This window comes from Toxorhynchites rutilus, chromosome 1, assembly GCF_029784135.1.
Source record: "Toxorhynchites rutilus septentrionalis strain SRP chromosome 1, ASM2978413v1, whole genome shotgun sequence".
Taxonomy (NCBI): domain Eukaryota; kingdom Metazoa; phylum Arthropoda; class Insecta; order Diptera; family Culicidae; genus Toxorhynchites; species Toxorhynchites rutilus.
In genome coordinates this window covers 26,774,408-26,793,100 of record NC_073744.1, presented here as the reverse complement: position 1 = coordinate 26,793,100, position 18,693 = coordinate 26,774,408, and the positions used below count along the sequence as shown (strand labels likewise).

The window sequence follows — 18,693 nt, the reverse complement described above, 5'->3', positions numbered from 1 at the left end:
CTCCATAAAATATTTTTTCTTCAACTTCATTCAGTTTCAATATTGTTGATTGTCGATGATACCGGATACAGGTTGGACTCGATTACCCGGAGTATTGATTTTTTTTTTCACTCTGGATAATCGAATCCTCTCTCAGTAAACGTAATATAATTATGATTTGCACTTATTTATTAAACGGTTTTATCTAGGTTGACCCGGTTGTATGTTTGTGACTTTGTAACTTTGTAGCGCTGTATCACATTAATAGAAATTTAACCCCCTTCCTGTTGACCAATTGATCTGAAATTTAGAACACATCTTTATCTCTGTTGTCATTATAAAACTGCGTATTCCATGATCTTGAAAATCCAAGATGACGGCCGCTACAAAATGGCGGATTATGTTCATATTTTCTCAAATCCCATCAATATGGGTTTTCCCAAAACCCCATCAATATGGGTATGGAATGAAAGAGCTTGATCAGTAGAACACAACTATTTATGGAAATGTAAATCAAAGATGGCGATCGCCATAAAATGGCGGATTACAAATTTTCTCAGAACCTCATCAATATGTATATCAAATGATAGGGATTGACTAGTAGAACACATAGCAGATAATGAAAAATCCAATTCCAAAATGGCCGCAGTTCCAATTACTTTTTAAATGGTTTCATTCAGCTTGACCTGTTTCTATGTATGTTTGAATGTTTGTAGGGTTGTCCCACATTAATAAGAAATTGACCCCATTCCTGTTGCCTGATTGATCTGAAATTTGGAATGTATGTAGGGGTGGTGGCGTGCTCCCGTGGCCGAGTGGTTAGCGTCATAACTAACATGCCGGGTGTTCGGGTTCGATTCCCGTTCTGGTCGGGGGAATTTTTCGTCAAAGAAATTTCCTCTGACTTGCACTGTGGTCAAGCGTATTCTAGAGCTTGCCACTCAGAATGCATTCAAGGCGTGTTATTTGGCATAGAAATGTCAACTAAGTACTAATAAAAATGACGCAATACTACGTTGATACGGCGAAGTTGGAACGTTAGTGCCATTGAAGAAGAAGAAGAAGTAGGGGTGGTGGGGGTAAAACGGACATGTTCAGAAGAACTTCAATTATATCTTTGGAAACTCATATTTCCCAAAACTTTGATGCAGTTTCTTGCAATTCAATGTACTGTTTTCTACCTAAATGGGCAAATATTTTTCAAAGAAGTGTTTTTCAATGTTTTTTACTGAAATTAAAACAGACCCAAAAGTACAACATTTTTTTCGATGCGGGTAATATGGACATATAGTGGGGGTATTAAGGACAGGTTTGTAATATATGAAGCGAAGAATCACGAATGTCCGTTAAATGATGAAGAAATCAAATTAATCCACCTACACCTAAACTAGCGTTGGCAGAAAACATTTCATCTTTGGCAGAAAAGATGCCATTTCCTGTGCATGAGAGTCAAATGCGCAAATAATGAGCTGTTTTAAAAGCTTGAAAAGGGTTTGTACGTATGCGAGCAGACATCTTTTTTCTGTTTTCTTTTCTCTTTTCATTTGGGATTGTGCAAAAAAAAAGCCCATACGACGTCAATGGGGATCGAACCAAGGCCGGCTGGAATGCAAAGTTACTTTACCTGACCACGCTATCCATATAGCTGCCAGCGCTGTTATAAAGGAGCGTGATAATATTACACCTGATCATAAAATGAAGTTGGGAGATGTTTTCTAAGACGATAAAAAAGAACATGAACGAAAATATATCTTTCTCTGTCTGGGCCGTGTATATGGCAAACTATACGAAAAGCTTTCATATGCTTTCATTTAAATGTGTCTCCTGTTTCGCTCGCTCATATTGCCACTAGCATATATATTATACAAATGATATACTTGTATTGGGGAGTAGAACATTTTATGTTATCTTTCAGCTCATTTAATGTAGTAAATCGGGATACCAGAACATGTGCTAAAAATTTATTTTGGGTGTAGAAGTGATATCGTGCTTTTCTGCAGTATAAACGGACATACCCTCAACTATTTTGCTTTTGGTTCCAGTCAATTTCTAAACAGTCTATATTTGGCGATTTGATTTCCATTTATAGACGCAGGATAGTTCAAACAGACTTTTTACAGTCCATCTCACTTCCACTGGCAAAGGCCGTTTTACCCCACCAGTACAATTATTTCAATAATTTAAATTTTCCAATCAAAAACGAATTTACTTTTCCGTACATACCCAACATCGCTTCTCAGTTAACTCACGAACCGGAATATAACCATCAGCGAATTGAATTTTGATATAAATTCACTCAAAATGCTTAATATCGAAGCAGCTAAAATTACATTCACACGCGTAATTATGTATGATTTTCGGTTTTTGTTTCCCTATTCCACTTTTGATCAGTATTCATTGCCATAGGGTGCCTTAAATATTATAGAATAACATGTAGAAGGTGTTCTCATTAACAGAAATCTGAAATTCAAAATGTAACTAAACAAATCAACCACCTGCCCGTATGACCCACACTGTTCGTATTACCCGCGGTTCCCCTACTATATTTTATTAGTCAAATCATTTCATTCGATACCGATATTGAGGGAATTGCAAAATATACATAGTCGACCATTTAGTGGTGGCGACCTTTTTGAATTTATGTTGTTTATTATGTTTCGTGTTCTCCAAGTCAAATCATTCAGCCATTTTTTAGCGGCGGCCAAATTTAATTTTTCAAGATCATGGAATACGCAGTTTTACAATGACAGTGGAATTAAATGTATGTTCCAAATTTCAGATCAATCATTCAACAGAAACGGGGTCAATTTTCTTTTAATGTGAGACAACCCTACAAACGTTCAAGCATACATAGAAACAGATCAAGCTTAATGGAACCATTTAAAAAGTAATTAGTTGTTTGAGAACTGCGGCTATCTTGGAATTGGATTTATCATTATCTGCTATGTTCTACTAGTCGAGAACTTTCTTTTGAGCTTGAGCTTGAGCTTGGGTAGACTGTACAATTCGTAGTTGCTCTCCGTGATTGACCTGAACCAACCAAATTGCACAAAGAACACACAGAATGACGCTTGGGACTAGCAAATCATTCTCGTTGTGCAATTTTCGGTGATTCGAGCTTTCAATGATCAATAACGACGCCGGCCACGTCCTTACAGTCACCAGGGGAAGGGTAGGAATGTTAGTATGATATTCGCCGCCCGAAGGCCAGAAGGGTCGCCTCTATAGCGTGGTTCCCTAGCGTTTATCATGGAAGGGATAGTTTGTTAGTGGGAAGGGGTAATAATCAGGATTCACTGTGGTAAGTGATGTGATTATGCTAACGCAAACTAGAGATCACTTGACGAAACGAAAACTTGAAAACCAAATGCATTTCGTAGCCGTGAAGATATTAAAGGGTGACCTGAAAAGGTCTCTGCAAAAGGATCATAACTCTGGTAAGTGAATTAATTTTGTAAGCGTGGACCCAATTACTCGTTGAAACGAAAACTCGAACATCAAATGCATTTCGTAGCAGCTGAACGGTAACCTGAAAAGTCTCCTCTGTTCAACGGAGCAAAAACTCGAAAATCAAATGCATTTGAAGATTGAATATATTGAAGGGTCACCTGATAAGGTCTTATCAGACTCGGATCGGACTTAATACTTGTGCCTAGTCGCACGTCATGCTCTTCCATTGTAATACACGGAAATCACGGAAGTTTTCCGAATTGAGACTCTAGCATCTTGAACCTAGTCTTGCAATTTATATTTGAACCTCGAAAAGGAAAACTTGATACCTGCGATTTGGATTTGTAATAAAAACTAACAATTTCTCAAGTAATCATTCGAGCAATTATTAACGAAATCATTGTTCTTGTAGTAAGGGTTAGAATGACATAATTGAAGGAAAAGCAACGTCAATCCTCTATTCAAAAAAAAAAAACCGAAAAGGAGATACATACAAGAAGAACTCACTGACATTCAAGGTGAACTACTAATCCCAAGAAAAAACATGGGTGAGCAAAAGAGACAAATGTAAGTTAATTCAAACTTTTCTCTCGACCTCCGTAACATTCTCATGGTCGAAACGCACACTACATTGAATATTCTTGCATGGAAATCTTATGGCCGCTTGTACATACACATTAAAGTCAACGTCTAGCTAGATTTAAAAGAAAAGAAAATCGATGTTACGTTGACGTCAATGCGCTCTTTACCACGAAGACAATATTAGATATATAAAAACCTCTAAAACTATTGGATCTTCTAAAACTCTAGAATGTCGTTTAGATTGAATGCAACTTCGCGCGAAAATGCGGCTGCACAAATCTCACGCAACTGCGAGAAGTAAACAACGACATAGAACTGCACCGGCGTGGCTACACCGTCCGCTCCGCCTTGCCGTGACCGAAATCGTCTGCCTCGAACAAACAAAACAGCCTGCCTCCATCCGTCAGCTATCGCACAATCAAAATATGCTCTCCGATCCAATCCTCTCACAAAAACTCGACTGTACGTCAACCGACGAAAAGAATCAAACTCTCTACTAGTCGAGAACTTTCTTTTGATACCCATATTGATGACATTTTGAAAAAAATATATATGGTGCTATCTTGTGGTGGCGGCCATTTTGGGTTTACATTTTTCATAAATAACTGTATTCTACTAGTCAAGCCTTTTCATTTGATACCCTTATTGATAGGGTTCAAAGAAAATATGTAATCCGCCATCTTGTAGTAGCCGCCATCTTGGATTTGAATTTTTCATAAATAACTGTGTTCTACTAGTCAAGCCCTTTCATTCGATACCCATATTAGCTATTCAATATGGAATTATTATACAAATTATTCAAAATTTCCGAAAATCAAAAATGAAATGCTCCGGATAATCGAGTCTAAAATTCCGGATAATTCTTTTTTATTTTTATTATTATTTTATTCTAATAATGAAAAATGTACCACACCCATACCTCGCTTTACGGCCTAGATAAGTTCCATCAAACTCGGCCGCAAAGCGAAAAGCCGTATAAGAAATCAGTTGTTCTAATACGAATTCATACAAATTCAATCGGATCGGTTCCAAATTTGTTTAATATGTAACATGGTTTGTTATTGAAAATACATTTAATCTTTCTATTTTATTTAAATCAAAAATACATATGTAACAAGTATATAAATTTGTCCATGAAATAGCAATATACCAACCAAAATCCAACAATTAAACAAAAATGAAATGTTACATAAAATATGTGTATGTATATTAGAGTGCTAATGAAATAGACATCTCTAGTTTTCAAGCGAGATTTTCCTGAAAAATTTGATTCTCACGAAAAACTACCAGATGCAAAATATCAGCTCAATCGCAAACTCAAACTCAAACTTTGACGGCTGTGCGACATAAGTAAATGAAGTCCGATTGGGCTGATATTTTGCACATGGTAGTTTTTCGAGGGAATCAACATTTTTAAGAAAGTTCCGATTGAAAATTCGAGATGGTCATTTTCATTGGCACTCTAATATAAACCTACCTAGATGTACCGACATCGAATAAAAAATTGTCGTTATAACGGAACATTTTAGGCCGTAAATCGAAAACGTGCCTTAATTGAAGAGGGCCGTTGTAGCGAAATGCCGTATAAAGAGCGGCCGTATAGCGAGGTGTGGGTGTATTTTCATAATAAAAACCGCTTGTTATCTTGAACTACAATAAGTTGAGTTACAATATTCTTCGAAGAACGGGAATTTGTGTGGTATGTGGACACAGGAAATGGGCATGTTCCTTAGGGTGACCACATTCCTCCCAGTTCCACTATCACCTTTTTCTTGCATTGGAAAATTTCCAGAGTGATAAGAAATTGGGATCACGAGAAGATTGTAAAAATCTATTGCTATGGTTTTTCGCAAATAAGGACCGAGATCTCTATGATAGAGACATTACGAAGCTACCTTTAGAATGAACAGATTTTCCAATAAAATGTTGCATATTTGACCCAAATCGGATAATCCAAAGCATATTAAAAATAGTTTTGAATTTGACTAAAAAATAATGGATTGTTTTTCCCCAAACTTAAATTATAGGGTCCATTGTCATTATTATGATGTTGTCAATTAGGTGCGTTGGTGCTCTTTCTAAAACTGGTGGTACATTTTTCCAAAACCTAGTGAACCGATCTCGAAATCGAAAATTAATCATCTAAATTGTTACGTTGCCTTTTTTTATATCTAAATTTAATTTTTTAATAATTTTTCAGTCACTATTAAGGCTTTTATTCAAAACAAAGCCAAGTTTTATTCGAATGGTCGCCATTTTGGCAATTTCCCGAATTTTCAAAAACCGGCCAATGCCAATTTCAGCCAGATCGACTCAATAGATTCTAAGAAAAACTAGTTTTAGAAAGAGCATCCACGCGCCTAGCCGTCAACAGCATAATAATCACTATGTTGGCATTCAAAAAAAAAAAAAAACATCTTCGAATATACCTTAACCAATCACCAAAACGTCTGAACGCCCAAAAATATCACGAAAATCCGTTATTGTTCGACCTTCCAGAGTAGGGTTCCCCCTTAAGGCCACAGGGCAGATGAGAAACAAAAATAAAATAAAACGTATCGCGAATACTCACCAAATCCCGTTTCTTCCAGCAGTGTCTTCTTAACCTCGTGCCCTTCGTCGTAGTCCACCTTCTCGTTCGCCTCTATATCCGCCCGCCGCGGAGGTTTCTCGACTGGGTTAACCTCGGTCAACAGGCTTTTCTGCATCTCCATTATGACCGAACCCCCGTCGAGCACCGAACCATCCGTCGATTTATCCATCTTCGAATTCATCAACCCATTCTCGCTGATCGAGGAGTTTTTCTTGAACCGTCTCGCCTTCCGACAAACGCAGCACAGGATCACAATGGTCAGTATCAGAATCAGCAGAATGGCAAGCACCACAAACAGAACGATCCACAGGATATCGTTCGTTCGATTGGGCGGAATTTTGGCGGGTTCCTTCTTCAGATCGAAGAACTGTTCGCTCTCATCCGTCCCACCGGTATTGGTCGCCTTGCACACATACGCGCCCCTATCCGAGGGTTTCACCCCCACAATGGTCAACTCCGAGACCAGAATCTCATTCGAATCCTTACCGTTCGTTCGCACGGCATAGGTAACGCTCAGGCGCTTGTCATTCTTGGGAAACGGTCGCTTGTGGAACAACCAGTCCACCTTGGGAAGCGGTTGGCCGATAACCCGACACGTGATGGTGGCGTTTTCCCCATCCCCTGGGTATATAATACGATTCTCTATGATCTGTGGTCGACAGGCGAACTCGTCCAGATGGATGTCGTTCCACCCTTTACCAGCCAGAAGCGGTGGATCCGCACAGGTCGTTGGATTCCGATACAAACTGCGGGTCATAATGAACTCGCTGAAATTTCGCAGCGCACAGCTACAGTTCCAGGGATTGTTCGTCAACGAGAGGCTGGCCAACTTCTCCAAGTTAATAAACGTCTCACGACGCAGGATCCTCAGCTCATTGAAGTCCAGCTCGATCTGGGACAGCATCGGAACGTTATTGAAACTGTGCTGTGCTATCCGATAGATAGAATTATCCCGCAGCTCCACCTTGGTCAAGTACACCAAATTCTGGAACAAATTATTTTCGATCCGCTCGATTTGGTTGTGGTTAAGAATCAGAACGCGCAGCTTCAGCAAATCATCGAACAGACCCGGATCCAATCGCTTCACTTTATTCATCGACAGATCCAGCTCGATCAGGATCAACAGATTCCGGAACGCATCCCGGTGCAAACTTTCGATCGTGCTGTTTTTGATGTACAGCTTGTGTAAATTCTGCTGATTCCCATGCATCAACTCGTGCGCGCGGATCTCTCCGATCCGATTGTTGGACAGATCGAGTAGCTGCAGCTCCGAGCTCAAATCGTTCGGAATGAACTCGAGCCCCAGGCTGGTACAGTCCGCATTTCTTTTGCCGCTCTTCCAGCTGCACCGACACTTGTTGCACTGCTGGGTGAAATCCTTTTCCGTCTCCGCTCCCGTGCTTCCGGCCAGCAGCAGCATCAGCAGGGTCGTCACGATCAGTCCGGTGGTCCAGAGGGAAGGAAACACTACCGCAGCAGCAGCAGAGCGCCATCTCCCCCGCTGGCATCGCTGGTGATAGTCGTCCATCGTTGTGCTGTGTCGGTTTTAGGTTCCAGGTTGGGGTTTGATTTTTTTTTTGAATCTACCTTGCTATCGCCACCGTTAGCTTTGATGTGGTATCATTAAAGCGAAAACGCGCGCGTGCCTCGTCTCGTTTGTTCACAGCTGCTGCTTAGTTATGCCTTGTTTACCTCGTTGTTTGTTATCGTTCTTAGATATGGCCGTCGATCTGCAAATGATCAGAAAAAAGATACTATAGACGCTTGCAGTTTTGTGTTCATAATAAAACAAAATTAATACTTTATATCGCAATAATCACTATCAGTCTTTCATTTAATCTTTATATTAAAGGTATTTCGATGATTGGATTTGACACCTTCGCGGTACAACAATACAAATGCTAACAAAAGATTAAAATAATAAAAAAATAATAAACAAGCGCATTTCGGCCCACGCCGCAACAGCTGCTTCTGACAGGTAACTTTTTTTTTGTTTACCTGCAGCAGGGATGCCAGAAAACGTGTATTCATCCATATTTTTATATGGCGGACTTTACACGCTAAATGTTTTCATCAATATACAGTGACTCGAACTCGTAATCGTACTTCACCATGAAGATCTTTTTTTCCTTCTTTTGAAAGTCGGAAACAAGCTTCGTGTGTTTAAATGTTTTATCGATCTATAAAATTAATTGATTGCCATCGATGAAGGATAGATTCCACGTGGATATCGAGCAGATACGTGAAGATTTAACTGTGTATTGCATTAAACCGTGGGAAAATAGACTTCCAGAATCCGAGTGTGTTGTGAAGATGGAAATGAGAGCTATGGTATACAGCGAAATGGAGCGCTTTAGACGATAACCGCCGACAAAAATTAAACAAAAAAACTTTTGTTTTTAAATTGCTAAATTTTGAATGAAAATCATTACTGGATGTTGTTTTAAAACTAAACTACTATCGATGAAAACCAAATTACCTTCAGCAAATATGCACTCCCATCGTGCAACATGCTGTGGAATATCATTCAAAGATCGTAATTGCGGACATATTACATCATATTATGAATTTAAAACATCAAGATATTTGATGTTCATTTCAAGACTGGTGGTACAAGGTGCGTTCGTTTGGTCATTTGGTTGCACAGGGTAGCTGTATATGAAAATAGTACGAAAGAAAGCGTTCGCCTGAAGCATGAGAGAGCGAGGTTAGACACAAGCGTTCGAAATTCTGCATTCTTCTGAATTATATTTCATATAACCGTACGAGATAGTTGTTGTTCGACGACAATCCGAACAGCCGTTGTTGGAATCCCATCGGAGCAATTTTTTCAACGATCACCACCACTGATTTCAAAAATTTATATTCCACTTCCTCTAAAATCCAATTAAATAGTTTCTAAATATAATATTCTCTTACATAGAAATGACGATTAGTGAGGTTATAAGTGTAATTATAACCTCACAAGTATTTTCCAGCATTTGCATATTTATTGAGGTTAGAATATTGGATATTGAAGGAAATATGTTCCCACATATTGAGCGTGAAGGGTGCCTATATCACAAAATCGGCCTCTTAAAAAAGGTCACCTGCAAAACACAACGTCGATCATTGAACAAAATACAACATTTATGTGTAGTAACAATTATCTTTTTAGTTGTATACCCATACCTCGCTTTACGCCTTATATACGTTCCACGAAACTTGACCGCAAAGCGAAAAGCCGTATAAGAAATCAATTATTCTAATACAAATTCATACAAATCCAATCGGATCTGTAATAAATACGGAAAATATGTAACATGGTTTATCATTCAAAATACATATTATCTTTTCATTTTATTTGTACATAAAATAATAACAGACTCCAAAAATCAACAATACTCTATAAACAAAAATGAAACAACTTCATGTTCCATGAATTATGTATTAATATCGACATCGAAATTTTTTTGTTGCCGTTATAGCGAAACATTTTAGGCCGTAAATCGAAAACGTGCCTTATTTGAAGAGGGCCGTAATAGCGAAATGCCGTATAGAGAACGGTCGTATAGCGAGCTATGGGTGTATTTCACACAATATTAAGAAATATTTCTTCAAATGTCTTTCCGTTGTTTGAAATGCCTTCGAAGAGTTGTCACAAGCTTACATGTCTTCATAGTAAGTCAGATATCTTCAGAATGCATATACGTCTTCACATCTGGCAGCCCTGTACTGCAGGCGGCAGGCGGAGGCGTTGATCGATAAAAATTCGATCTACCCGAGGCTTTTAATCCGTGATGACAAATGTACAGTGTCGCCGTCTGTTGGCGATATCCGTTCAGTGAAATTTCAAAATAAAAAAAAATGAACGAAAACTCTTACTTTGTGTTATTTGAACATGTTTCAACGTTGTTCTGATCCTTACTAAATTTTTTTATAAATTCACTTGCTTCCTCGTTAAAACTCATAATTATAATATAAAATCATCATCAGAAACAATTCCCGCTTATGATTTTATATCAAGCAAAAGCCAAATAAAATTAATGCTTGAGGGGAAAAGGGAACAATATTTATTTCATTTCATTTTTTGCAGAGATTATCGGGACAAATACCGAAAAAAAAATACATAGAAAAAAAATCAGGTGAACGAAAATTCCAGACACGTATATAGATTCGGACATTCGAATACAAAAAAATCGGGCACAGAATAAAATCAGACTAAGGAAATATTTCGGATATATAACAAAACTCGGGCATGCATAAATTCTAGATACAAAAATATCGGACACAGAGATAAATTCGGAGAACGAAACAAAATCGGATACGGAACGAAATTCTGGTACAGAACAAGATTCGGACACAGAGAAAAACGGGCACATAAAATTCACAAAGAAAAAAAATCGCACGCGCCAAACAATTTGGAATAACTAATAATTTGGGTAACGGAAAAATCGGTATCAGAAAAACACAGAACACAGAACACAGGCACAGAAAAACAAAATTGCACACAGTAAAAAATTTTTGACATCAAATACAGAAAATAATTCGGACAAACGAATGAACATAGAAATATAACTTGGACACAAAATATCCAAACAAAAAAAAATCGAACACCAAAAAATAGTATACACAAAAAAAAGGTTGCACAAAAAAAACCAACACACGACAAATATGAACACAGAAAGAAACTCGGACGCAAAACAATAGGAAAAAATGGACACAAAAAACGAACAAAATTCTTTCATTCTCACAAAAAAAAATCACTTCCTAAACGAGTGGTACACATACAAATGGGAACAATATAAATTTTTATTTTATTTATAGAAGTTATTGCTAGAATTTGCATTTAAAAAAATCGGTTCCTTTTTTTTGCTCAACTTGTTCCAATGATATAGTATCTTTCAGATATCTTGTTTAGCTCAATAATTTATAGGGGTAGCTCCAAGCTTGAAGAAATGACTTCAGTTCAATCGAAAGCAACATGATAATGAGTGAAATCTGAAACTGATGCTCATTTCGATTCCGTATATGTTTTTTCACCTCAAATAAAGTTGGTGCTTCTCCGCTAAAAGTTTAATACAATTTCGAGTGTTTCTCGGTATTTATGGGCCCCTAAAAGCACATACACATCATCGCCTTCCAAAGTGCGTGTAATCAAACTAGAAACAAGCGTCGATATCCTACACTAGAACTCCTTTCAAAAAACGCCCCCTGTCACTCAAACACGCAAACATCTTCGCCGCATCAGACACTAGGAACGGGGAGGACACATTGCTGTTTGTGCCAATATTTGGCATAAATATCAATATTTGATTTGTAGCCAAAACTACCACCGGAGGAGCTTCCTCGGGATACCACTTCAATCCGCCCAAACTTCCTCCATTCGGTACACATCGATTGATTTTCCGAAACGCGAGACTCGTGCCCCTCCCCATTTCGCGATCCAACCGGAAGTTACGATCCACCTTCCCTGTGAAACTGTTAACTCTGAGCTCGCGAATGAAGCATATTTCGCGATAGATTACCGCGGCGGAGTTTTTTTTTTCTGTTTTCAACGTCTCTCAAAACAAAAAAAAAATGGAAATGAAGATATTTTTCCTTCATCTAAACTATGCAAAACGATACCGACATCGTGTCGATGGAAATATTGCTTGATTATTTTTCTTTTTCCCGCCACCGAAAGCAAGCCCAACCGAAGGCGAGCGAGGAGTGGTGGGGAGGTACGTGAACAGCTGGGAAGTGGCACAATTTAATTTTCCAATTAGTGTTCAATAAATTGGGCGCTATATTTTTTGTGGGCGTAGCCTTCCCGGAAACGAAAGGCGCCAGGGACCAAAGGTCAAAAATTAATTTTTCTGATATTTTTCGGCGTTTAAAATTTTGACAGCGGTTGGCATAGAGGAAGGGATCGAATTGGGGTTCTAGCTTGGTTTAAATCCGGAAAATTGGTTTATCATTTTAGGGTTCGTTTACGAGGTGTTGAATGAATCCGGGATTGGAAATCGATGGGGTTCTGTTTCGCCGTTTTTGTAATTGCGGAATATTAAAGAGCTGTTTGACATTGGGTTTCGATAATCGGGTAATCAGATCGATGAAGGTTAATTGTAAGTTATCATTAACGAAATCAAAATAAGAATGTCATTTGTGTGAATCATATTCACTGAATTTTAATTTTCAACTTCATTTACATTACACTTTTCGAATTAAAAAATGACACATGCAAAATATTGCGAAAATAAATCGGAGAGGGTAACATAAAGGGTGTGTCACATCAAATTGCATCACGGAAAAAACGCTGTAGAAATTTAATTTTTAGGAATTATATCTTCAGCTTCAGCTTATAATCAGATAAGAGTGTATAGATCACGTTGGCCATGCTTCACTGTAAATTTTTCGTAAATTTGGAAAAATGTCGTCGAACGAAAAAGAGCGTCGTGAATTAATCCTGCGCACTCATTTCGAGAATCCGGAGTTGTCACATCGGGACATCGGTAAGATGCTGGGAATCGTCCAATCCACGGTCAGCAGAGTACTAAAACGATACTTCGAGAACCTAACCATCGACCGGAAGGTGAAGAACGGCAAAAATGGATGCTCCGTCAGTGAAAAAGATCACAAGCGCGTAGTTAAGCAGTTTAGACGTGATCCGAGAAGTTCGGTCCGGGATGTCGCCAATAAGCTGAATTTGTCAAGTTCATTCGTCCAGCGGACCAAGCAGCGGGAGGGCCTGCGTACATACAAGATTCAGAGGGCTCCTAACCGCGACGAAAGGCAAAACATGGTGGGGAAGACGCGAGCTCGGAAGCTGTACACCGAAATGCTGACGAAGCCGCATTGCCTGGTAATGGACGACGAAACCTACGTCAAAGCGGACTTTCGTCAGCTGCCAGGCCTGTTGTTCTTCTCCGCAGAGGACAAATTCAGCGTTCCGGAGGAGATTCGCAAGCAGAAACTATCCAAGTTTGCCAAAAAGCACATGGTGTGGCAAGCGATCTGCTCTTGCGGAAAGCGGAGCGCCCCCTTCGTGATGACCGGCACGGTAAACGGGCAGGTTTACCTTAAGGAGTGCATACAGAAGCGCTTACTACCACTATTGAAGCAGCACGAGGGCCCGACCATCTTCTGGCCGGATCTCGCTTCGTGCCACTATTCAAAGGACGTGTTGGAGTGGTACGAAGCCAATGGGGTCACCTTCGTGCCAAAGGAAATGAACCCGCCCAACGCGCCGGAGCTTCGCCCAATAGAAAAATATTGGGCGATTATGAAGCAGACCCTCCGGAAGAACCCAAAAGTTGTCAAATCGGAGACGGACTTCAAGAGAAAATGGATTTCTGTTCAAAAAAAACTACAACCTGACGTTGTACAGAACCTTATGGACGGGGTAAAGAGGAGGGTGCGAGCATACGGGCTTGGGCTCGAAGTATGAATAAAAAGAAAATGCCAAAAGTTGTTTAATAGTTTTTATTTTACTGTCTAGAATTTTCAAAAGGATCGGTCTACTGGGCGAATTTCTACAGCGTTTTTTCCGTGATACAATTTGATGTGACACACCCTTTAACCGAAGATTTCCTTCCATTCCGTTCCTTATGCCAATAACGAGGAAAAAGTAAGAGCAAATTATTTTTCAATAATCAAATTCGCATGACGGTAACGCACACGCACTCTGCAAAGCCATAAAGAAACACAACCGAGATCTCAAATCGACATTATTCTGATTGTAAATCCAGATCCTAGTAATGCTATCCGTAGGGTCATTGCCATAGGCCTGTTATTTTATTCTTCTCCCAGTAATCACCACCGGAAAATGGTTCGGAAACACTCCCAAAACACATTTGCCAAAATCCCATCCAACCGGGATATGGTTGCACCCTTCGTCGTCACACGACCCTCTTGTTTCGTTCGCCACTAAACACACCCACCCCTACACCAACTATGGAGAGTATCTTTTTGTATTTCGCTACATTTTTCGGGAAGATTTGTTTTTACGACAATGGTTCGCTGTAATTTCTTGGCTCTATCTCCGGGCGTCATGGCGCGAGGATCTATCGACGACGGTTTCGCTTCTCGGTTAATAGAATTTTCAGGGACGGAAGCCGTATACTGGTGAATCCTTCGCGCGCGCGATACGTAATCATTTCCTACCACCGCTTTTATGACGACAACACGTAACAGGACGTAAGACTGTCTCTCTCTCCCGCCCGGCGACAGAACAAACGAATTTGTGCTACATATTTGGCGGCACATAACATCCTCTCGGGGGGATCGAGTCGCTTAAGATGTCCTCCCCCCTCCCCTTCTTCATCAGCGGTGAGAGATGGAGTGTGACACATCGTGGCGTATCGAATTATCTCACAAACTAGCGATGGCGGCGGCAACGGCAAGGATGTGCCACCCAGAGAAGCGAGCTTTATGTAAGTTCCGGTTTTGAGCGTCGGCTGATTAAATTTGTTTCGCGCGATGAGTCGAAAATGCTACACGAACGAAACTAAGGAGCCGATGCTGATGTTCTCAAGCTGATGTCGGCGATGATGATGATGTCGTTTGTCGTTTGCTTGCCTCGTCACCGCCTCCATCGATCTAACCACAGGTTGGCACAGAAAAAAGTAAACACCATAAATTGGTTCGTTCGGAGAATATAGAGCGTGATAGAAAGCTGCGGTTTGCAATAACAAAAAAAAAAAAAGAATTATACGCTTCGGAAATCACTCTCGTAGCAGCTGATTTTTCGCTTCATCTCATATTCCGTGTCTGGATTTCTTAATACATTTTGAATATAGGCTGAGCCAGCTTGTGCGATCGGGATCGTAGTATTGGAAGCCGTTTTTGAGCATTCGGTGTCTTCCAGAGAATGTCCATCCCGTAATAGTTCCGTTGGGATCCGAGTTTGGAATCCTAATTTCAAATCTGAATCTGTTTGGTGGTAAATAAATCTGGAGTCTAAACCGAGAATTTGATTTTGCAGTTTGAATCTGGAATCTAAATCTCTACACTGCGTTTCATAACTATAGAACCACTCATTTTTTTTCTGAGTTTCCAGAGATATGTAAGCAGTCAGTTGAATTGAAGTATATAGTATACACGAATGAACAGTCAGAAGCGCAACGAAGTACTTCAAAATCATTTACTGCTGTTTTTGGATCAAAAGCAATTTGATAATCCAACACCTTATAATTTTGATAATCCAACACCTTATAATCGAGCACTTCAGGTAATTTGGCATCAATTCATAAAATTTGGAAGATTATAGCATGGTTCAATGAATAGGGGCTTCAGATTCTGGACTGGTCAGCTTGTTTACCAATTCAAAACCCTGTCAGGAGGTTATGAAGAGTGATCAGACGAATAGTAGATGCAACTTACAAGCAGTATGAGTGATCTGGAGAGCTTCAACGAGCAGTAACCTCTGCGTAGAACGAGATACACACTACCACATGGTGCACATTGGTCAAAACCATCCCGAATGGGTTATTTGAACTGATTGAGAACTAAAGATGATCTACGAATTAGAAACTTATCGTAATCCTTATTAAATTGACGTTAATTTTGTAAAGAAGTGAGAGTTTTCCATCTGGTTCTATAGTTATGAAACACTGGAATTTTAGTTTTTAAAATCTTTCGCGCCTGGACACAACAATAAAGTTGAAATGGCCAGCCTTATAAATGAAGATAGTTATTGTTTACTACACTATATACTTCAATTCAACTGACTTCTAACATATCTCTGGAAACTCAGAAAAAATGAGTGGTTCTATAGTTGTGAAACGCAGTGTATCTGAGTACAGGGCGGACTCGATTATATACATTTTCGGATTTCTTTTCACTGTATACAATCGAATCCTGTATATAATCGAGTCGAAAAAAAAATTCTGCATTCGTTTTTTATGCATATACTAGCTGACCCGGCAAACTTCGTCCCGCCCAAAATTTGTTTTGACATAGGACTTTGTCTTTGATTTCTATATAGGGGGGTCACTCTACGAAAAATGTAACGTTTCATTAAGAGTTTTCAAATGCATATTACTCAAAATCATTATTGTGACATAAATTGTGTTATATACCATTAGACAGGATATTTATCCAGCATTTTTTTTACTTAAAACATGAACAGTGAATGTAGTCGTATGTCGTATGAATAAAAAGAAGTATTTACTTATTCTGCCCGTTTCCAATTAAAGTAAACTTTCCTAGTATTTACTTGAAACCGTATGAATAAAAGTTTACTTTACTAATTTCATTTTAACGCATGTTCGAATTCGAACATAGTTTATACTTTGTCAAACTGTCAACTGATTGTTTAGGTTTCGTTTCAAAACGTTTTTTTTTTGACAAAGCGTGTATGAGCGATGAAAAAGGAATAGTGTCGACGTCTGGTGGCGACTTTCAATTAGGGATCATAGTTTGGGTCCCTATCTCGTTAGTGTAATACCTATCAGATTAGAAGACACGAAGCCAGTTTTCAAATGTTAAAATTTGAATGAAAATGTTCACATCATGTTATTTAATCACTTAAAACACTTTTTCCCGACATTTATTTAACCCTTTGTTTATACATTTCCAACATTATTACTGAGTCTTTTCATTATGATATAAAGTTGTCTTCTAAAACAATTTTCGTACAAGATTTTTTCGCCACCTGCAAACAAAAGTGTTTTTCATTTAAACAGAATGCTAAATTGGTACGGAAGGTTATTTTTCATTCATAATTTAAATTTTAAAAACGTGTTCATTCCGCCTGAAAATCAATCAATTTTTTTATGCTCCCCTAAACTAGTAAACGAAGCTCAAAACTCAAAACTCAAAACATCAAAACGATTGAAAGTGTTTTCAGATCCGAAGTAAATACTTGATGAATGCTGTTTTATTCATACGAAATCAGCTAAACATCCATTTTCGAAAAGTAAATACTTTGTTGTTTCTTTTATTCATACCAAACGTAGTAAAAACTTAATATCACTGCTCGACTGCTCGAATGAAGTAAAGTAAAGGTGAATTTTGTTTTTATTCATACGGCCTAATGATACACCAAGGTTTTTTTACGCGAAGGATACGAACCTCGTAAAAAAATCCGCGTTAATTGGAAAATCCGCGTAAAAAACCACGTTAGTTCGAAAATCCGCGTAAAAAATACCATGTCACCTAATGATAGATATCAAATACTACGTTGAACGGAGGTAAAAAGTTGAGTGTTGCTCGACTCCGAAAACCCGTAGTTTTTTCCTGCAGTTTCGTTGGTTACTGGTAGCTATAGTTCGGTTTTCCTCACGAATGAGATCATCTGGTGTTGCTAGAAGATTCCCTGGTGATTTGTACACTCTAGTGCCGATGCACGTACAGTAACACTGTTGGAACGTCCAGAGCTAAGTAGACAGGGAAATCCATTCACGAATAGCTGGCCGTAAAAACCCCGTCCCGTTATACCGCCCGGTGAGCTACCCGTTACCCAACACCTAATCCACGTATGAATCGTGATAAGGTGCGGCACTCATTCCCTTCATAAGCGCTAAGCTCCGTTACAAGCACTAATTACTGTGATATGCTCTAAGGGAACATAAGAGAAAAATGTGAGCTGAGGGGGTGATGTGATATTGCACGGGTCTTTTTTTTAAAAAAAAAACCGCGTTAATTTGAAAATCCGCCTAAAAAAAACCGCGTTAATTGGAAAATCCGCGTAAATTGGAAAATCCGCGTAAAAAAACCAGGGTGTAGTTGATGCGTGTAAAGAATTATTCTCCATTTACCGATAAAAGGCATTTATCAGTCATTGTATTGTATGTTGCCCAATCAATTCGTGTTCAATTCATTTTTTGTTAGGTCTTGCTACTAACAATTTATGTAATTGTGGTCCAGGATGTCATAACATCGAGCATGTTGTTTGGTTATGTAAAAAATGCAATTAACGAATTTAACTGGCTGCTGATTTAGAAGATCGAAAGTATATACTCACGCATATCAGATGATGATAGCTTGAATAGTTGCGATCTTAATACTATGCTCCCCATATATGTCTTCTTTAGAAGCCCGCGTCACTTCCTCGAATGCACTTCCCCATTCTTCTTTCCCTTTCCTATACATAAGCAGAACTTGGCACCCAATGGGATCAGCTACAC

At 39.0% G+C, this 18,693-nt stretch overlaps 1 protein-coding gene across 6 annotated transcripts in view; it reads right to left on the bottom strand.

Annotated features, from left to right (window-relative positions):
• Positions 1-18,693, bottom strand: part of LOC129775066 (leucine-rich repeat-containing protein 24) — a 420,822-nt gene that overhangs the window by 4,739 nt on the left and 397,390 nt on the right. For 4 of the 6 annotated variants that reach the window (XM_055779408.1, XM_055779324.1, XM_055779499.1 and 1 more), the window contains one exon: positions 6,584-8,334. In XM_055779408.1, the coding sequence (XP_055635383.1) occupies positions 6,584-8,132 (1,549 nt within the window). In that variant the 5' untranslated portion in view covers positions 8,133-8,334. Of the gene's footprint in view, positions 1-6,583; positions 8,359-8,405; positions 8,554-18,693 lie in introns of those variants that run through there. The other 2 variants (XM_055779568.1, XM_055779657.1) reach the window with 2 other exon arrangements.